Source organism: Coturnix japonica, chromosome 23, assembly GCF_054131305.1.
Source record: "Coturnix japonica strain WE chromosome 23, WE-NBRP24, whole genome shotgun sequence".
Classification (NCBI taxonomy): Eukaryota; Metazoa; Chordata; class Aves; order Galliformes; family Phasianidae; genus Coturnix; species Coturnix japonica.
Window position 1 is genome coordinate 7,146,432 of NC_140685.1, and position 20,591 is coordinate 7,167,022.

Below are 20,591 nucleotides of genomic sequence, written 5' to 3' on the forward strand. Positions count from 1 at the left end.
CTGCAAAACAAGTTGATTTCCAAGTACTGTGTTCTTAAGAGTACTTTCCAATGCCTCTGATTCAGCATAGCGAATGTCTCAATGGGCTGAGTTCCCTGGAGCTTTCAGTTCCCCTTTTTCCCTGATATAAATTGCTTTGAGCCTCCCACTTGCAGCACCCACCACATCCCTGTGCCACAGGCACTGACACCAGCCTGGCACTGCTGAACTCCATCCAGCCGCTCCTGGGAGACTTGCAAGCAGCATCAGAGGGGCTGCTGTGTGTAGCTGTTGTGACCTGGAGCCCAGCAGCAGCACTGTGCGGGATGGGGAACCCAAAGGTGAGCTCACTTAAGGTCTTTTCAATATTAAAATGCATTTTCTGTTCCTGCAGGAAGGCCCGGGCTCTGTTGTGCACCAGGTAATGAAGTGGCCCTACAGCAATCCCATATAGGGGATCTCTCAGATGCATCGCTGTGTTATTTTGTTAGTGAATTCCCTAACTGTGAGACAGCACAGATTCTTAATAGCAGCCTCCCCTTTCTGCAGTGTGCTGCCTGATGGGATGCAGGAGTGTGCTCTGCTCCTTGCGGTGAGCTCATTCCTTGCAAATGAGCACAACAGCAGCTGCAGAGGAGCTGCATCCCAGTGTCAAGCAACATCCAGGCTGCTTCTGTGCTTTAGCTCAATTCTTGCATCAGTTGCAGAGCTGCTGTTCATAGGTGGTCAAATTGCTTTCTTTTAACATGAATAGTCATGTGGCTCTGCGCTTTTCCAATGCATTTGGACCTCCTGGCTTATCTGGTTTCCTCACCATTGGATGCATGCAGATCCATTGGAAAGCTATTTAAAAAATAAAATAAAAAAAACCTTCATCTTGATCCCCAGATGTGCAGCAGCTGGTGGGACACCAATTGAAAAGAGTGGAAGCAAGTTATATTAAAAACAAAGGGGAAAAGAAAAGCAAGAGATAAAATCCCACCCAGGGCACAGGGCTGACCCCGCAGAGGAGAGAGTGCTGGTGACTCCTTGTGTTTGCACTTGTTGCAAGCACCAGAAATGTACTATGATATTACATCCCATGCATGTGTCTGAGTGTCATAATATAGTGTTGTAATGTGTTATAATGCAGTGGTGATGCTTCCAGCTGTTGTAGCAGTGCTCATAGTGGGGCCAGCACTGCCCTAGGCTGACATCAGACTGCAGAGGAGCACGGCTGTCAGCACTGCAGTGTCCAACTCTATCCATCCATCACTGAAGGAGAGGAAGAGCTCGGACATCCCTGAGCTGCAGGAAACACCATTCAGATGGTAAATCCATTGCCAGGTGAGCAGCTTTGTATTGCTGTTTTGTAAGTGAAAAATTACACGAAGGGTGTTTTCATGACTGAGTTATTTTTCATGATTATTTCAGTGGTGTTATGTTAAAAGCATGAGATCTGTGCTTTCCAGCTCAGTTCTCAAAACTGAGCTTCACATCAACGTGTTTGAAAAGCAAAAGAACAACAATGTTCTGTGTTTTTGGGTGCGTGGGTTTTGATTCTTGCTGCTGATGCTGCCTTCCTCTCAGCTGAGCCCTGGCTCCATCCACACTTGAAGGCTCGGCTCCTCAAGGGAGGACTCCCAAAGTTTGCTTCTCTTGGGGAGGTTTTAAAGTTGAGCCTTGGGCTTAGAGCCATGAGAGTTTTTTGGAGGTAGATAAGGGCTGCATGTGAGAGAAGAATCAGCAGTGGTGTTTTCTTAATGATATGCTTTAGCTATTTTAGATTTACAATTCATTACATAGCGTTTGCCACTCAATCCTCTCCCCCTGACATTTCTGTTTCTGGCCTTATTTAGATGCAGAACTAGGCTGCAGCCAGCTCAAAGCCCCCTCCTACAGAGCATCTTTGGGATGGTGTGGGATGCATCTGTGACTGCACAGAGGCAGCTCTACATTCACTTGCATGCTCCCATAGTCTTCCATTTGACCCCCTCAAACTACAAAACATAGGAAAGCTCCAGACCTTTGGCGTGTTAATGAATTTCTTCAGAGTAGAGTTTAGCCAAGTAAATGTATTGACTCTCAGTGACCTGTTTTCATTCTGAATCCTGTTATTTCGTCTCTCATTCTAGCTGGGAAAATGCAGAGAGTGTTCAAAAAAGCCTCAAAAATTAATCAGCAAACCTGGGCTCTCTTATGGAAAAACATTTTGCTGGTGTGGAGGAAGAAAACAGAAAGTTTCCAGGCAAGTGTCTGCTCTTCCAGAGAACATTTAGGATTTTCACTACCCAGTATTTTTATATTGTGTTGTTTTAATGTCAGGTGATACATGAGGAGCCTCATTTGACTCTCTGTCCTCAGTTACAGCTTTTCCTGTGACACTACAGTAAGGGCTTGATACAAGGCCAGCTTGCTGCTTACGTTGCTGATCCCATCTCCGCACTGACCAGAACACAGTGTACAGTGCACAATTTTGGTGTAAGATTATAGGCAGACCTCGTTGGCTCCAGTGCTAGGGGCATGTTTTACACTTGGAACCGTCCTCATATTTTAAAGTTATGGCTCCTATGAAATAGCTCGTGTACAGAAAGACAACGCTTGTGTCTAAATAATTTGGACCATGTCCTTGAGGCAGCACTGGGCACTTCCCATAACACCCAACCTCCACATCACTGCTCTGTCGCTCACCTATATTCCCCTCCTTCTACCTAGGAATGGATTACCATTGCGATTCTTCTCATAGTAATACAAATATCATCAACTTTGATTTACCATTTCGAGCGTCAAGAAATCCCTTACAAGTTCCTTGGGCGTTTGGATGACCCTGCCTTTAGGGTTAAGGGAGTGACCCTCATCTACACACCTGTGACCAGCACCACCAGGGAAATAATGGAAAGAGTGGCCTCCAGCTCTGTGATGAAGGGTAATGCTGCTCATGTCCTTGTTGCAGCTGTGAGGCTGCTCAGATCCCAACCATGGGCACATCGGCCTTCATTGTGGTGGGAGGGAAAAGGACATCGCACTGTGAGTGCACAATGTGGCTGATGTGTTGTCTTGTTGCACTGCTGATCAGGATTTCTGCTGTGGTGTTGTTTATTACCAGGTATAGCACTAGAAGAGGCAGTAAATGAGAAAAACCTGTCAGCAAGAGGACTTCATGGGGTCGGTGTGATTGGTGTTGTTTTTAAGGATGACTTCTCCTACCATCTCAGATTTCAGAGCTACAGTGTGAAGTCTCCCATTGACGCCTTTGAATACATTGGTAAAAGGAATGAATGAAACCAGAGAACGTGACTTTGTGGTTGGTAACCCTGCCCGTGGCAGTCAGGTTGGAAGTGGATCATCTTTGAGGTCCCCTCCAACACAAACCATTCAGTGATTTTATATTGAAATGAGTTTAGATGGATCTCTGCTGCCACGCAACTCAGATGGGGTCAGGTCTGCGTGTGATAAGGAAAGAGTTTTAAGGATAATGTCAAAGTGTTTTTAAGAGCATGTGTACGTTATACAAAGTCCTTGCTATTTCCCCTTCCCTTCTATGCTGGGTCATGCAATGGAAGTGAACGCTGTGCACTAATACACTTCTAACACGTATTTAATACATTAGAACATCAACTTGCACACACTTTTATCCGAATTGCTTCTTTCTTTGACCAAATGCATTTGCTGTTAGTGACTAGAAGTAATAAAGCAAAACAAAAACTCAGCTTATTTTCAGATAGAGCATCAAGTGAGTTCATTGATTAACTGGACAAGAAAAAAGGAAAAAACGTCTTGGAAAACAGATTGTGAGACTATTTCTATCATGCCCAACAGTCAGCAGCTCCCCACAGCTGAGCCCTCTGCTCTGGGTTTCCTAGAGATGATGCCCTCCAGCCATGTCTTAAACTTGGGTTGATTGACTCTTTGGTCAAAAATATTTTCAACCACACACATGTATAAAAGTATGTTACAAATATATATATCTATATGTAAGATTTTCTTTTCTTTGTTTTCCATAGATACTTGTTATAATTTCTCATCACCTTACTGCAAGGTTCCTAAATACTGGTATAGTGGATTCTTGTCTGTTCAGTCCAGCGTTGATGCAGCAGTCATAGAGGTATGGCCATGATGGAAGACACTGTTTCTTTCTGAAGTTATCCATAAAAGTTGCTTTAAAAAAAACAAAACAGCATGGAATAACTGTGAGCTGTTGCTGACTTAGAAATGGGCTTCCAATCTTTGGACTTAAAAGGCGTGGAACTTATTTTCTTGCCACACTTCCCCCCCCCCCTTTTATATTTGCCAATTTATAGGAAAACGCAAAGTAAAATGAAGGAAAACACCATTGCCAGAATCTTTATCTTTGAGATTTTTGTTTTTATAACATTGGTTCATTTTGAAAAATAGACATGAAGAGTTCAGTATGGACCAAAGCGTATTTTTCAGTGATAAACTCTTCCATCCATCATGGAAAACTCATCTCCAAATACAGTATTTACTGAGCAGTAAAGCTCTTGCCCTTTAGCTATGCTATAATTGCTTTACAACTTCTGCTCTATTCCTCTTCCATCTGCTTTGTAGGCCATGCCTGCACTTTTAGCTCCAATGTAACGTTTGTGTTTATTACAAAAAGATATTAAATTTTTGATGGTAATTTACTGCTTTTAAACTTAACATTGTTACTGATAAACTAGTGATTGTCAAGCCTATGAAAAGCTATTTATTGGCTGTTTCATTATGGAATATAAAATTAATGTCTGGCTTCTTTTCTTCAGATGAAAACAAACTGTTCTGTCTGGGAAGAGATGAAATCAATTAGTGGCATCCGTCTGCAATCACCCTTGATCAAATCCATATATAAACTGGATTACATTTGGTTCACCATTTACAGCATGCTGTGTTTCTCCCCGTTTATGTACTTCCTATCAGTGAAGGTTATCAGAGAGAAAAAGAAGCTCAAGGTGTTAATGAAAGCAATGGGTTTACAGGACATCGCCTTCTGGTCAGTGGGCACAGTGGGTTGGGGTTGGTGACCTTAGAGGTCTTTTCCAACCTTAAAGATTCTGTGCTTCAATGAAAAGGGAACTTCTTGTGTCTTGTTGGCAGGTTGTCCTGGAGCCTGCTGTACACCATTTACATCTCAGTTACGTCAAGCCTGCTGACAGTAATCACAATTAGAAGAGTCACCCAGGACTGCAGCTTTTCAGAAATATATTTCCTTTATTTTTTCTATGGCATTGCATCGGTAAGTCTGCTTTCGTGTTTTTAAATGATGGGGTGACTTCTGTTCCATTTCCTAATTAAAACATCTAAAACTCAGAGCACAGAATCCATGGCTGCAAGAATGTAACAGAAACTTCTCCATTACCTGATTTTCTTATAGTTTGTAGGCTGTTATATCACCGTTGTAGATGACCCCATATTTTCACGTGTTGTGGGTTCTTTTTCCATTTGTTTGTTTGCTGTTTGCTTATTTTTCCTTAATCACTAGCAGAAATGGATCCTGCTGACTTCTGGTTCTCTCTGCTGCAGATTCACTTCTGTTTCATGCTCAGCTCCTTGTTAAAGCGGCCTCATATTACCAGTTTTGTGGGATTTTTCCTTCACATCGTCTTTGGTTCGCTGGGCTTCATGACGTTGTTTGAACAAGTGCCACCATCTTTGGAATGGGTCTTTAAACTCTTCAGTCCTTACACCTTTACAGCTGGCATCTCAGAGGTATGCTCAAAACAAAGCCATTGCATCAGGGGTGTTCAGCCTGCAGCACGCACAGCTTCTGCCATCTGACGTTGCATCTGCTATATGTGATGTGCATCTCTATAGTGATGCAGTTGTGCCCCTACACTCTAAATGTTTTCCAGGAAGAAAGTGACTCAAAAAGTAGATGTTAGTTGGTCAGAACCTCAGCAGGATTTTTACTAGCTGTACACACCATAAGTTTCTATCTCTGGAAAACTCTTGTAGCAGTGAGATGTGGCTGGTGGGCATCCAGAGCTGATGGAAGCAGATGGGCTTCCTGGGAAGAAAAGACCATGTTACACAGCTGTAGCTTGCATTCCATATCTCTGCCTAAAGGAAGGACTGCATCTGATTTGTGCTGGTTTTTTGTTTGTTTTTCTGCCTAGATTGTAAAATTAGAAAAATATGGACCAACTGTTGCACCAGAGTTGTACCCTTTCTTTAACCTATATAGCATGCTGATTCTGGACAGCACTCTGTATTTGCTGCTGGCCATCTACTTTGATAAGGTTTTGCCTGGTAAGTAGAAACATGTGAAAAACAACAAATTTCAGTTTTCTTCTATCCTGTCCCCTCATGGGGGGAGAGGTGCCGAAAGAGCAATAGGATAAAGTAGGATAAATGCAGAGGCTGCATTTCACCCTGATTGTTTCTATTTAGGTAAATATGGGGTGCCATACCCCCCCCTATTCTTCCTGAGGCCGTCATATTGGCTGCAGCGAGGCAGTGAGTGTGGCATCCAGCCTGACTCCATCCCTGTCCCTGGCTGTGACACTGAGCCCATACCTGAGGGTTTTGAGGGGAAGGAGGCCATCAGGTATGAAGAGTGTGAGCACAGCCATAGTCATCCACAGTCATGGATCAGAACTTAAAACGATTCCTTTAAATAGAGTTACAGAATTGTAGGGGTTGGAAGAGACATCTGGGGATGTGCTCAGTCCAACCCTTAGTGCTGCTGGGCAGATCCAGTGTGGGAGGAGGCTGAAAAATGTCCTTCCCACCATTTTCAAAGGTCACTTCAATGCCAAAATGGTGTGATCCCATTGCTAACAGCTTGCTTACCTTTTCTTCAGACTGTACAACATTAGAAAAACCTACAAGAGCAAGGACAAGAGAACTGAAGCTTTAAGAGGTAAGAGCTGGCTTACTAATGGCTTTAATTTCATTTTTCACTAGCGGTGAACCCAAGCTGTTTTGAAATGTATTGGATATACCTAATTGTGCCTCCAGCACTGTTAAAATGCATTATGTGATGGTTATTCCTGCTGGGGTAAATTACTGGCAAATTTCTACAAGGTTGTTACCTTTTCCTTTTCACTCCAGGAAAATTACTGTTTATTGCTTTTTGCAATGGCACAAGTCTCCTTGAAAACTGTGGGCTTGAGTGAATTCACCTCCAACCCTCCCTGTGAAAATGTAAATTCATCCGGGCTTGTTTTTTGGGCCCTTGCTGGAAGCAGGGCTGTTGTCACTGGCTGGGCCCTGCTCCCCAAGCACTTGTTCATTTGCCAGTTGCAAAGTATGCCAGTGGTTGGCAATGTCATAACGCAGCCACAAGATGTTTGCTAAATGCTTTGGTTTGGCAAGAACTCCACGTGATGCTGAAAACATCAGCATAGTCTCAAAGGTTTATATTGAGTTAAGCACAAAACAAAAAGAAAACCCACAAAAATCCAAAATGAGTCCTTTTTAAAAGGAAATGACATGGCCAAGTCTTCCCTTACTGGAAAGGCTATGGGTTCTCCTCTTTCTACAGGCTCTCTTTTGAGACATGCTCAAATAAAAGGTTATGAACCTTGCAGAAAACAAAGTTGATGTTTTTTCTTCAAATATCTACAAGCAGCACATGTTTTCAGATCTGTGTCAGAAGAGATGGTGTCCCTCTATCAGACTTAGCAGTAAGCCACAGGCAAATGTCTGTTAGCCTCGCACACTTCCACCCTAATAATGCCACATTTCTCTTCTAGGTTTGTCCTTCAACATTTATGAAGGTCAGATCACTGCATTACTTGGTCTCAGTGGGTCTGGAAAAACTGCCCTCCTGGATGTGCTCAGTGGATTTTCCAAACCTTCAGCAGGTAATGAATGGAGAAGAGAAGCTCTCTGGTTTTCAAGCGTCAAGATGCAAAAAACTGATTTTTTCTTCAGTCCTCCAACCTGACCTGTTGTATGCACAGACTGCGCCTTCAACATGAGCTTCATGGATTTTCTTCTGTGTTTAAGCATGTTTGGGTGGTTATTTCTCCCTCTGGATGCCCTGGTGTTTTCCATGAGCTGTATATCTTTGGGAAATATGTTTTATTTTGTTAGCTATACGTTTCTATATATACTACATATAACATTTGCTTCATTCATTCTTGTGTGCAGGTTCTGCGATGATTTGCAACTACAAGGTATCTGAAGTACAGGATATGGAAGGAATTCAGGCGATGGTTGGGATTTGCCCACAGTCCAATTTGCATTTTGAAGCCTTAACAGTGAAGGAAAACTTGAGAATTTTTGCTCACGTCAAAGGGATTTGGTGGAAAGAAGTAGAGCAAGAGGTAGGGATCACCAGTCTCTGTTCTACAGCATCTCGGACAGTTTGTTGGGCTCCATTTGTGAAAGATTCTCACCAATACCCTGCTCTGCACACAGTTGTAATTTAGAGAAGTGTTTTTAATTCATTCTTGTCCTATTGTCCTGAGAGTCAGAATTCAGAATTGCAGTATTTATCTCGTAGCAAATCCATTTAAAAACATGTATTAAATATAGAAATTGTGTTCTCCTGCACTGCGTATGATTCAGAATATGACCAGTTCTGCATGTTCTTGTTTTCATGTGTTCCCAAGGTGCAGAAAGTCCTGGTACAGTTGGACCTCACCGACCTTCAGGATGTCCGTGCTGACTCTCTGAGTGGGGGACAGAAAAGAAAGCTGTCTCTTGCAATTGCAATTTTAGGGGATCCCCAGGTAAGCACCGGTCCTACTGCATGCAAACAACAGGCATGGTTTTAGGACTTAGCATTGCATTTTGGTTTGGTATGCAGACACTTGTATTCCTTTGCCGTTATGGTCTGAAAGCCTGCTGACTTGCTTGGCTGCCAGAAGGAATGGGGAATCTAGGTGAATGAGAACCCTATTTTAAATGAAAATGGAAACAGTGTTCACATAGGTTAGAAATATTGAAAGCTCAATAAAAATGACCAGCATTTGAGGATGCATTGTGTTCTTTGGGTGAGAGGACAGCAAGCATGGAACAAAGCCATGCCAACACAATGGCTTGCATGCATGACAACTGCTCTCACTTTGCAGGTGCTGCTCTTGGATGAGCCAATGGTGGGGCTGGATCCCTGCTCCAGGCACCACGTGTGGGAGCTGTTGGCGGAGCGCCGGGCTGGCCGTGTGACGCTCATCTGTACACAGTCTGTGGAGGAGGCTGACACTTGCACTGGTGAGCCCTGATTTTCACTCTGCAGTGTGGAAATTGAGGGTTCCCTACTTGTAGCCCACCCATGGGGTTCTGCTGTGATGTGGTTTGCTCTTCTTTGGGTTTCGTTCAAGACCAGCTACCCAACATGGGCTGAGCAAAGGCTCAACCTCTGCCCTGGATGTCCTTCCAAGGCCTTGCTTATGCTCTGCATCAGGGTGAAGAGTTCCGTAGGCTTAGCACCTGGCCCCAATTAGTGACATTTCTTGGATTAATATCTTTATTTATCTGGGGCTGCATGGGGATTTTTCTGTAAGCCTGTAAGAATATATAAAGTGGAAGACCAGCCTGGTTTTACTCCTCTTGACTTTATTATGAAAGTATCTCTTGAGTTCAGAAGGAGCAGAGATAAGGTCAGCCTACAGTGTTGTTATAAACCCCCACTAAATCTTTGTGTTCCTACCTCCTCAGATCGGAAAGCATTCCTTTCAAATGGGAGATTACACTGTGTTGGCTCATCTCTGTACTTGAAGAGAAAGTGGGGAATTGGCTATCACTTAAGGTAAAACCCTTTTCTTTTTGGTCATCACTCCTTTTACAAAAAGCTTCTGCTTGATGTATTTTCTCATAAAGTCTATGTCTCTATGGAGTTTCCATACAGAGCAATAAAAATCTTGACAATCCATTTTAAGAGTCTTCCGAGGCTGCCAAGTCTATCTTGCCTTGGATAGCAAGCTGCTTTTCTTTGGACCCAATCCTGAGAGCTCTGAGCATGCAGCTAAGATGACTTTGCAACCTTTGCAGCCAAAAGGGGACCAGAGTAGAATGCACTGCAGATCCCACATGCTCTATGGTGCCAGAGTGACTTACAGTGGCTTTAATGTAAAGTTGCTTTTCTTTGGATTTAAATTTCTGTGTTCTTGGTTAAGCAGTGCTGGCCAGAATCTTTATTCTTAGCCTCAACTATTTATTGCACGCTTGGTAAAACCAGGGGCACGACAGATGCCTGTGGATAATTCCCACTGAAATGCTGCCTGGTTTTGGAGGTTTCCCTATGGCTTGAAAAACAACTGCTGGCTTTGTCTTTTAAATGGATGAAGCATGCATTGTTTTTCTTATTTAATGCTCTAGCAATCACTTTTTAATACAAACAGGATGTGCATAAATGATCAGTGTGACCCTGGGCTTGCATCATCCCTGGTGAGACGCTACATCCCCAATGCTGTGTTCAGAGGGCGGGATGGGGATGAGCTGTGTTACTTGCTGCCCCTGGAAAACACCAAGAGCTTTCCAGGTAACAAAACCCTGCTGTTGCATAGAGTTTTTAAGGGGAAGCCAGATCAGAATGCTAAGGGAGCCCAAGTGTTGGGCTGAGCTGGTTCACTTTGTCACACAGATCTGCTTGGCCACCTCGACAGCGGCCTCGTGCTGGGGATTGTTCACTACGATGTCAGCAGGACCACCCTAACAGATGCTCTCCTGAAGCTGGAAGGCAAGGAGGCTATTGATCATAGAGGTAAAGCAGTGATTCCTCTCTGCAAGATGAAGGGTTCATATTTGTTTTCAGTTAAAAGAAATATGCGTAAGTTTCTGTTGAATGCCATGTTTCATCGTTTTTGGCAGGTCAAGAGTTGCGGTTGTATAAAAGTTCAGATTTTTCTTTGACAACAGAGAACTTCCCAGAGAAATCTGAATGATTCAGACTTAATTTGCCACAGGCTTCTAAACACGAGAACTGAAGAATGATGTTGTAAAGGTTTTGCAGGAAATATCTTCCCCAGAGCAAGAGGTGGGAAGAGATAATCTAGTCAAGGCCAGTTCTCAAGCCAGGGAAGATATTGCACATGTAGTTACACGAGCTCAGGTTCAGCCACTCTCAATTCACCAATATAAATTAATTCTGATTAGAGTGGCCCTTTTCTCTGCTGTTTTGTCTTCTATGACTAAAATAGAGACACTCCTATTCAGAACAGAAAACCCTTGTTTATTGCTTGTGCTTAAAACGTGTGCTTTGAAAAGCTCATTTTTTTTGGACAATGGTGTTTGTCATGCAGAAAACCTGATGGAGAGTGACCAGAGCATCCTGGGCTTTTCTGAACCAGCATACATAGCAGCAAGAGGCATGGAGCTCTGGAGGCAGCAGGTCCTCGCCGTGGCCAGAGTTCGTTTCTACAGACTGAGGCACGATGGAAAGTTTCTCCAGTCCATGTAAGCATGGAGCCCTGAGACCTGAAACCCCCCATACTGGCTTGGGGCTTTGCAGAGGGTTTTGGTTGTTCCCTGGGTAGACTGAAGGAAAGTTTAAAAACTGCTGGAGAGGTCTGGAAGCTGGGAAGTAGGTGTTGGTTGTGTAATAGTTGCAGTGATAGGAATGGGAGCTTCCTGATAGAGCTCTGAATTGTTTAAGTATATTCCCCAGCTTTAAATTTCTTCTTGATTTCAGTACATGAATCACACCAGTGCTTAATGGTGCAGCTCCCTGGAGCCACTCATGGTCTGTTTTTTCATCTAGATTGCTGTTCTTTGGAGTATTTATCATCCTGATGCTCTTGATTTTCTTTCATTCTGGACTGTGGAACAAACCCATCTCAGAACTGACAGCCAGCAAGTATTTTCTTCCTGCTCAGCCTCCCACGCAAACTCAAAGCAAGTCAACAAATCTTCTCATCTTCAATGACACAGGTGAATAAGAACATGTGATGCAGAATGCCAATCAACATCACTCTGAGTGTTCTTGAAGCTGATAGGGCATCTTTGCCTTCCGTTTTCTGCATGGTCCTTTATACATATGTGGCTTTGGGGGCTGTTTTGTTTTGAGTGGAAACAAATCCAATTTTAGTGGTGATTAATGAGTAGCTGATATGTAAAAATAGATCAGCTAATTTATTTTTTTTTAAGACAATATATGAACTATGGAAACGTGCTGTCTTTAACAAGTTTAGTTCAAATAGGAAATAAAAATTGATTCAGATTATAAATGGGTATTTTAGCATTACTCTGTTTTACAAGTGGGAGTTTGTCTATAAAAAACTGATTGCATTAAAAACCTAACTCTAATTTGTGTTCTTGTCGTTAATTCAGGATCAGAAATAGAGGATTTCATTGCTGCTTTGAAGATTCAAAATATAATGCCAGAAATAACTCTTGAAAAAAACATCACAAGACTGCCACGACATAATGGAGCTATAAAGATATCACTGGAAGGCAAGGTGAAGGATGTTATTTTCTTCTTTCATCCTGTATATCAGTAGGATTCTCTGAAATACGTTTACATGGGATGCAGTGAAATAGACCAGCCAGAGCAGAAAATTTATTTGGCACGTTAAATATTATCAGTAATCCTGTTTGTGGGAAGTCAGGATCATGGCAGTCCTTGGAGAAGAGTATTAATGCAAGTCATCTCTGCTTTTATCCACAGGTCATTATTTTTATCCATTATTCTGCTTGCGGTACCTATTAGCACACAGCCACATCTCTTGAGTTCCCTCTCTCTAATAAAACTGACTGCACTTTTCACTGCTTTTCTCCTAAATTCTCAAAGCTCATGCGGGCACAAAGGTGACATCTTTTCCTCTCGCCCTTCCAGCACCGCCACTACACACTTATGTGTGGCGCTGAGCCCATCAACTGCTTCCCTGTGCTCATCAACACCCTCAGCAACACCTTCCTAAGGCTCTTCAACTCCACTGCGCGGATCAGCATCTGGAGCCATCCCTTCTCTCGGGTGAGCATCCTGCCAAATTACTGTTGGAAATCTCTTGAAAAGGGCAAAGTGATGAGGGATAGAGTGGGGAAGGACTGGCTGGACCATAGTGTCTCCAGGGATTGGTTGGGGGTCAGTGCTCCACTTCTTGGCACATGGCACATTAAATACTGGGGCCGTTTGCTGGGAATTTCTCCCATGGTGTTTCTTAATAAGGTTTCAGTGCTGTAGGACATTCAAGCTTGTGCTATGTGTCAGTAAGTTAGGAACAGAGCAGCAGTATTTGCAAGTTGCTTCAGCATCAAAACCGTGTTGCCTGTCCTCAACAGGTTGCAGCAATTCCAAAACCTCCTGCAAATATTAGGGTGGTTAATGCTTTGTTTATTGTTTTGTGCTCTTCAGCACAAAGGGGTTACTGTCCTATGACTCACTTGTATATTTAGCCATACTATGAATGTCAAGCTTGCTAATTTTCTCTGAACAGCTATTGATTATGATTTCTGAATTTCTCTTCCATAGTCAGAAAACCCCAGAATAGGCCGTAGTAATTTTTTTCTCCATATTGCTTGTATGCTGATCTGGGCTGCTGGTTTGCCTCCCCTCTTTGCAGTGAGCAGCATGGAGGATTACAAGGTAAGAAGTATTCACTGAAAGTGGTCATGCACAAGGAATAAATGAATGGAAACACAATGTCGCTGTAGAGACAAATACTTGAACTATTTGGGTGTTGTATTAATAAATATGTTGGAATCAGGAAGATTTTTGTTCTTGTTTTTCCTTGAGAATGATATGCTTTTAGCAACAGTTGGACTAAGATAGAAGTGAAGGAGTTTGGAAAAGAGGGGTAGGCTCAGCTGGGATGGAGGAGCAAAGGCAATGGAGAAGGATGAGGAGTGGGAACGGCATTTAGCACTCTGCTAAATCTCCTCCTTCTCCCCTTTCCATCACAGATAAAGGCTCGTGCCCAGCTGCGGGTCTCAGGTCTCTTCCCCTCGGCATACTGGTGTGGACAGGCACTGGTGGATGTCCCACTCTTCTGGGCACTGATGTGCCTCATGTTCGTGTTTGTGCTGCTCCTCGACCGCATCTGCCCCATGGAGGCCTTCATCATCCTGCCCATGGTGTGCAAATCTCCCTCCCTCATCCCAAAGCGTGTGACCACCACCAGCATGGTGGTGCTGGCTGATCCTGATGTATTCAGTAATTTAATCAAACAAACCACTGTAAGCAGGACTTGGTGTATCCACATCTATTTCCTTGTCAGTGATGTCCTTCTCTCTTTAGATCTTTAGTGCCATTGGTTATGGAGTTTCTCTCACCTTCCTCGTTTATTTGATTGCCTTTATGTTTCGCAAGGGGCGAACCAATCGTTACCTGTGGTCTTTTGTCTTTGTTCTGGTAAGTGGAGGGAATCTTCACTCTGAAACATTTGATAACACATCTTACCATTTGAAATTTCACTTTGAATGTGTTGAAATTCAACAGAATAACCCAAATCAGTAACAAGCAGCCTCATTTTTAGCAATAGGATATGTAAAAACTCTTTTTCTACTTTATTGCAGGTGAATTTCACTCTCAGAATATTCACTCGCAGTGATGTTTTATTCTACATCTTCTCCGCTTTGATGCCCCCCTATCCAGTACTGGGCTGGTTGACTATCTCTACAACAGTAAGTGCATGTTCCAGTAGAAACAATAGTTGTCCCCAACTGCCCAAAAGATAAAGAGAAAAGAAAATGGGAGAAGAAAAGTTCTGGGCTGGGGAGTGAGGGAAGAGATCAAGAACATTTGATTTATTGATCCTTTGTGCATCTGGTGCACATCTGCACTGAGGTTGGCAATCTTTCTAACTGACTGCTATTCTTTTTTTCTTGTAGTACGTATCGTTTTTTTCCAGTAGTAATCTTCACAATTACTTGGACATCTTGGTTGCTGTCATTGCAGTAAGGACCAATTTGATTATAATTATTTTGGAGTAGGTGCATTTTCTGACTTAAGTTGAGTTTGCAAAAGTCTTGCCATTCATAAAGCATAGGTTATGTGGTGGAAGTTTCATCCTGAATGTGGTTGGGGGGTACATTGAAGTAATCATGGGTTTGTCTCATGGGACTCCCACATGCTACAACGTATGAAGAAAAATGGTAGGGAATTAAGTGGATTTCAGTCAATGAGTGAAAGATGTTATTAATTAATCAGCCCAGTGCTGCTTCTGCAGGAAAAAGGTGTGATTTCAGATCCTATAGGATGCCTTCAAGATTCGGTTAAGGTGTAGATTATCTGAACCAAAACTGCAGCAGTGTAAAGTCAGGGCTGTTGTAAGTGATCTGCATAGGAGATGAAAATGTATGTCCTTTCCAGTACCTGAAGTAAACTGTGGGGCCAAGCATCCCTTTATAATTAATTATGTTGTTACTTTTCTCCACGCAAACCTAACTCGTTATTATCTTCCAGCCTTACATCCATAGTGTGCTCTTTGGGTTTCTGCTGTGCTGCTTGGAGATACGATATGGAGAAGCAGTTGCTGAACGTGACCCCATTTTCAGGTGCGTACTGGGTGCACTGGGAGCAGCTGGCTTTGCAGTTCATGGGCAGGCCTAGGGCTATGCCAAATGGGACCAGCCTGCCTCACCCTGGTGGCAGTGGAACAGGATGAGTAAGCTCCGAAGTATTTTGCAAAGTGTGTGCAAAGCCCACATTTTCAGTTTTAACCAGTTTAAGGGAGGAAATTGAGAATGGAGGGAGGAAATTTTTATTCCTTTAGGTCATTATGGTCTCAGTCTTAATTTGCTCCATTTCTCTGAGTATGTCTGAAGGCAAACACCAACCCAGTGTGTTGCAATAGAAGGTCAATTGAACCATAGTGTCCTAGAAAGAACAGAACATTTTACCCCCTTCTCAAAAGCATCAGTAGAGTTCTCCACAGGACAGAGGAGTTTTCCTACAGTTCCATTAGACCAAGGTCTTCTGCTAACCACTTACTTGTCACCAGGAGTGAGGGATGGACCTCCCGAGTCATGTGGGAGAAGACTTGTAATAGTTCACAATAGTTCACAAGCTGAAGTTGACCTTTGTTTTCTCATGCATACTAGTGCAATTAATTTTTCTTCCCCTGCAAATGAATATTTGAACAATTGCCATCTGTGGCATAAATTCAAATAAACTGTGCCGACTATTTCATTGGCACTGCCCATGGAACAAACTTGTTAGGCCCTGCAAACCTGAGCATTTCCAGAAGGCCTGTGTGGTGACCCCATTCCTGCCTGCAGGATCCAATGGAGAAGAGCCCTCCCCCCTCAGAACAATCACCCACCAGGGCAGGAGCCCCCCGAGGTGCAGGCAGAGCGGAAGCGGGCACAGAGTGCAGCAAACTCCCTGCAGCCCAAGGTGAGCTGGGCACATGGTTTCTTCAAGCAGTAATACTTAATGGTGAGGGCAAATTAGATGTTTCATGAGTTTCTATTCCCATTTGTTCTCTTTGCAGGAGTTGGTTATCACTGTCAATGGTCTGCGCAAGGAGTATGAAGACAAGGGAGCCTGTTCCATCTTTAAGAATAAGAAGAAAGTAGCCATCAAAAATCTTTCATTTTGTGTTAAAAAAGGTTTGAGTACTTTGCTGTGCTTTCCCACAAACAGTGACCTAATGAGAAGGTCAATTGGAGACCTTGCTTTTGTTAGGATATCCTTGTGCACTGCTAACCCAATGCGGGCAGCACTGCAGGATTGGAACTGGATGATCCTTAATATGTCCCTTCCAACCCAAGGCATTCTATGATTCTATCATCTTCTGCCAACCAGAGTTTCAATTTACTGGGATAATTTAACAAATACCATTTAATGAATACATTCTTATACTGTATTTTCAGGGATTGCTTGGCGCCTGGGGGACAAGGTCTTAATAACAATTATCACCATTAACACTTCTTGCATGTTTGTTCCAGGAGAGGTGTTAGGTCTGTTAGGACCCAATGGAGCTGGAAAGAGCACAACTGTCCGCATGATTTCTGGAGACACAGCAGCGACTGCCGGGGAGGTAGGAGGCTCCTTTGGAATAGTGGGGGGTAGCCTTGGTGCTTTCCTAAGTGAAGGATGTGGTAAGAGAAGCTGGAAGTGGAACCCCTAATTCAGGGGATTTGTGTGCATGGAAACCCTGCACATGGACAGAAGTAAGAAGAAGGTATTGATGCATGCAGAGCATGTTCTGCTTTCATCAAAATCCATGTTAAAGACTTAGGGGTTTGAGCTACACAAAATACTCAGGCTTGATTTGAAATCCATCTTGATATTTCTCAAGCAGTGCAAGAAATGTTGACGCATTTAAAAAGGAATAATGCTCTACAAAAAGCCTTGCAAAACCAGGAAATTGAAAACGAATGCGAACAGGGTTGAGCCAGTAACAACCCATCACTTAATTATGCACACAGTGATTAATGACATATGCTGGGGGGGGAAATACCATTGCTATTACAAATTCGGAACTGAGTATTTGAAAGAGGAAAGTGTTACTGGGAGATGATGGTTTTACACTGGTGTGCTATTCCCCACAGTCTGATGGTAGTAAACACCATTTGGCTTTGCACAAACAGCACTCAGGGTGACCAGAAGCTGTGGTAGGTGGGAGTGGTCACAGGAATGATGGTTCCTTTTCCTTGAGGACCCCATTGCTTCCCTGGCAGCACAGTAGAAAACAGTGGCATTTTCAAAGGGTTTGCTGCTTTCCCATAGCTGTGTCCCAATACTGTGTCTCTGCAGGTGATGCTGCAGGGCTCCAGGGCCATGGTGCTGGGCTGTTGCCCACAGAAGGACCCGCTGTGGCCAGACCTCACTGTGCTCCAGCATCTGGAGGCCTACGCTGCTGTGCGAGGGGTGAGGAGAGAGGATGCAGCTGTGCTCATCAGCCGGTACGCAGCCAAAGGATTCTTGTTTCCTCTCTCTGGAGCTATCAGACAGGAAAAGGGCTTTCTGCTAACAGAGCTGGTTGGCACGAGGAAGAGAAAGCACCTTACTTCTCGCATTAGCTGCACTTACAGTATTGAATTTCTGCAACAAAACTGTAAATTAGGAGTAGAATCACTAAGTAACCCCCAAGGATGCACATCAACCAAAGATTCCTCTGCACCCCTGGCTGCAGCATCAGCATTATTTCCTTTCTATCCCTACAGCATGGCCAAGGCTTTGGACCTCCAAAGGTGTTTAAAAACCCCAGCGAGGAAGCTGTCTGCTGGAGAAGCCAGGAAGGTCAGTTAACAACAAGGGTTAAGACATATGAGGTAACTCACCATCTTCAGTGCATTTAGTGCAGCCTTAAATGCCGACCTGGCTATGTGTCTTTCCCATTCCAGCTGTGTTTTGCATTGAGCATCCTGGGAAACCCAACGGTGATGCTTTGGGATGAGCCATCAGCAGGCATGGATGTGGCAGGGCAGCATTGTCTGTGGTGAGCAGCTCCTGGTTGTAGAAGTGGCTGGGCAAGGAGGAACTCCTTGGTAGCTGCGATCATCTGTGTTACCCCAATGCACAGGGGTTGGGTATCACTCCCCAGACTCCCCACCTGGCAGGCAATGAGCCTTTGCCAACCTTCATATTGAATCTTAACCCCCAAAAAATTATCTGTCCTGGATTGATTTGATTATTCCTTGGCTGTTCCATGAGGTAACCACGATCCCTCTGTTCCCAGGAAAGTAATCCGGGCTGCTGTGAGGAGCAAGGAGTGCGCAGCTGTGCTCAGCACACACTGCCTGGAGGAAGCAGCGATGTGTGACCGTGTGGCCGTGCTGGTGGCTGGGAAGCTGCAGTGGGTACCTGTGTTGCAACATGCAACGTTGATTTTCAGTCTTTATTTATATTTATTTATTAGACTGTGGTCTTGTGGCTTGTCCCAGGTGTGTAATGGACACTGCTTTCTGAGGATACAGCCTTTATAGCTGTGCAGTGTAATTAATAAGATGAATAACAGGATGTATATCTGCTGCTTCTATTCTGTGATCGCTTTATTTGCTGCTTAGGATGATTTGAGCTTTGTTTTCCCTCCTCTACAGGTACATTGGTTCCCCCGAGGAGCTGAGAAGGAAGTTTGGCATGAATTACCACCTGGAAGTCAAACTAAAGGACATGGGGCAAAGTGATGCTCTCCATAATGAAATTGTGCACCTCTTCCCTGGCGCAGCTCGGCTAAAAAGGTTTCAGATACAGATGCTGGGATGCACTGACCCTGCTCAGTCATTTACCCAAGAATGCAGGAATCCTACAAGCACACCTAACCCTTGGTGCTGAGTCTCACCATGACGATGGGTTCATTTTTTTATTACTTTTTCAGGATTTCTTCTTTGCTCACCTACAAGATACCGATGGAAGATGCACTACCTCTGTCCCAGGCTTTCTCCAAGCTAGAAGCAGGTACAAGGAAATAAATAAACCATTATGAAGATTGCTTTCAAACTGTTAGTATGGATTTATATTTAAGGATGCCTTTTCCATTCATCTGCAGCTAAACAGAATTTCAGGCTTGAGGAGTACAGCTTGTCTCTGCACACTTTGAAACAGGTATGTTGGTTCAGAATGGAAGTGTCAGAAATGCTCCTGAAAGAGAGATTAGAAGATTAGAAACAAAAACAGAACATGAGCAGCATTAGTACCATCAGTCCTAGGCCATAAAAGGGCAGTTTCCCCTGCGGTGCCTTGCAGGTGTTCATGGACTTCAGTGGGGACCTGGAAGAGCCTGATCTGGAGGGAGTAGCTGAAGGGGCTTCAGAGCAGAAGCTGCTCCAGCCCTGAGTCCTGGAAGACAGGAAGGAATATCTTCAGCATCAGTGTTACCGACGTGTTGGATCGGACACTGAGACTCACCTGTATTGCATCACATGGAGCTCAGCAGACGCTCTGCAAAGAAAAGAAAAGAGAATTATTATTGTAATAAATAAAGCCTTTATCGTTTTGACAACTGGTGCCTGCCATCCTTCTATGTGATGAGATGACTGGATCAAACCAAGGGTTTCCTTGAAGGAACTCCTCTGCAAGCTCAGGGAGGCCTCTTAAGCCCCCATTCCTCCCCAGCACATGGACACTGGAGCTTTGGTTTGCTCAGGCCCAAGCCAATCCTCCTGGCTGGTGTCACACAGCCAACAAGTGTGGTGCTTTCCATGGAGTTTTTAACCTAAAACCAGTGCCCCAGGCACTCTACACACCCCCTCTCCCATCATATCCATCATATGGATCTCCACCACCTCAAAAGGAGGAGGACAAGGATGTCCTTGCTTGAGAGTCACTGAGACCCTCTTCATTTCATTTCCCCACTCTTCAGAAGGAGATGCAGTGATGTACTTAGTGTCATCCTTTACGACACCTCAAAGCGTATCCGGGTCCTGCTATAAAACAAATGAATGCCATTTAAACGCTAAAGCAGAGGGAGCATCCCTGCTTCTGTCCCATCCCAGCCCCTGCATCCCTCAGCCACCATGGGGCAGGCGAGCTCCGCAGCTCAACCCCAGCCAGGACAAAAGCAAAAGTGTGCCAGCTGTCAGTCCCACTTGATTGAAACCCTTGCAAGAGGCTTTGTATTGCAAAGGGCTGCTCCCACCCAGGTGGCAGCACTTTGCTGCTCTTCCTACACTGGGTCTCGGTGCATCGAGTTTGCAAAGAAAACTGGTGTCATCAGAGATAGGAAACAGGCGACCTTCCCTCCTCCAGCAGCGTGGTGGAATAGCTCAGTTGAATTCTCTGTGCTGAGAAGCATAAGGGTTTGCCAGATAAAGGATTTGTGTATGGCTTATTGTTGGGCTGAATTTTCCTCTCTTGGCCA

The 20,591-nt window shown here is 44.0% G+C and overlaps 1 protein-coding gene across 1 annotated transcript; it reads left to right on the forward strand.

The window, feature by feature from the left end:
- The first annotated feature begins 171 nt into the window (after positions 1-171).
- Positions 172-19,733, forward strand: LOC146757335 (ATP-binding cassette sub-family A member 9-like). Its single transcript, XM_085522541.1, has 40 exons — positions 172-320; positions 1,112-1,305; positions 2,094-2,206; positions 2,674-2,884; positions 3,065-3,223; positions 3,963-4,063; positions 4,722-4,948; positions 5,053-5,191; positions 5,479-5,664; positions 6,072-6,204; positions 6,346-6,502; positions 6,759-6,817; positions 7,653-7,763; positions 8,053-8,228; positions 8,517-8,636; positions 8,979-9,117; positions 9,565-9,655; positions 10,248-10,387; positions 10,490-10,609; positions 11,148-11,301; positions 11,606-11,775; positions 12,175-12,302; positions 12,680-12,817; positions 13,316-13,429; positions 13,747-13,917; positions 14,081-14,194; positions 14,359-14,466; positions 14,674-14,739; positions 15,248-15,339; positions 16,063-16,180; positions 16,278-16,395; positions 16,735-16,826; positions 17,546-17,694; positions 17,956-18,031; positions 18,136-18,230; positions 18,471-18,587; positions 18,832-18,972; positions 19,110-19,189; positions 19,281-19,336; positions 19,478-19,733. The coding sequence occupies exons 2-40, from the start codon at positions 1,287-1,289 to the stop codon at positions 19,565-19,567; spliced, it is 4,788 nt and encodes a 1,595-aa protein (XP_085378667.1). The 5' UTR covers positions 172-320; positions 1,112-1,286; the 3' UTR covers positions 19,568-19,733.
- The last annotated feature ends 858 nt before the right edge of the window (positions 19,734-20,591 follow it).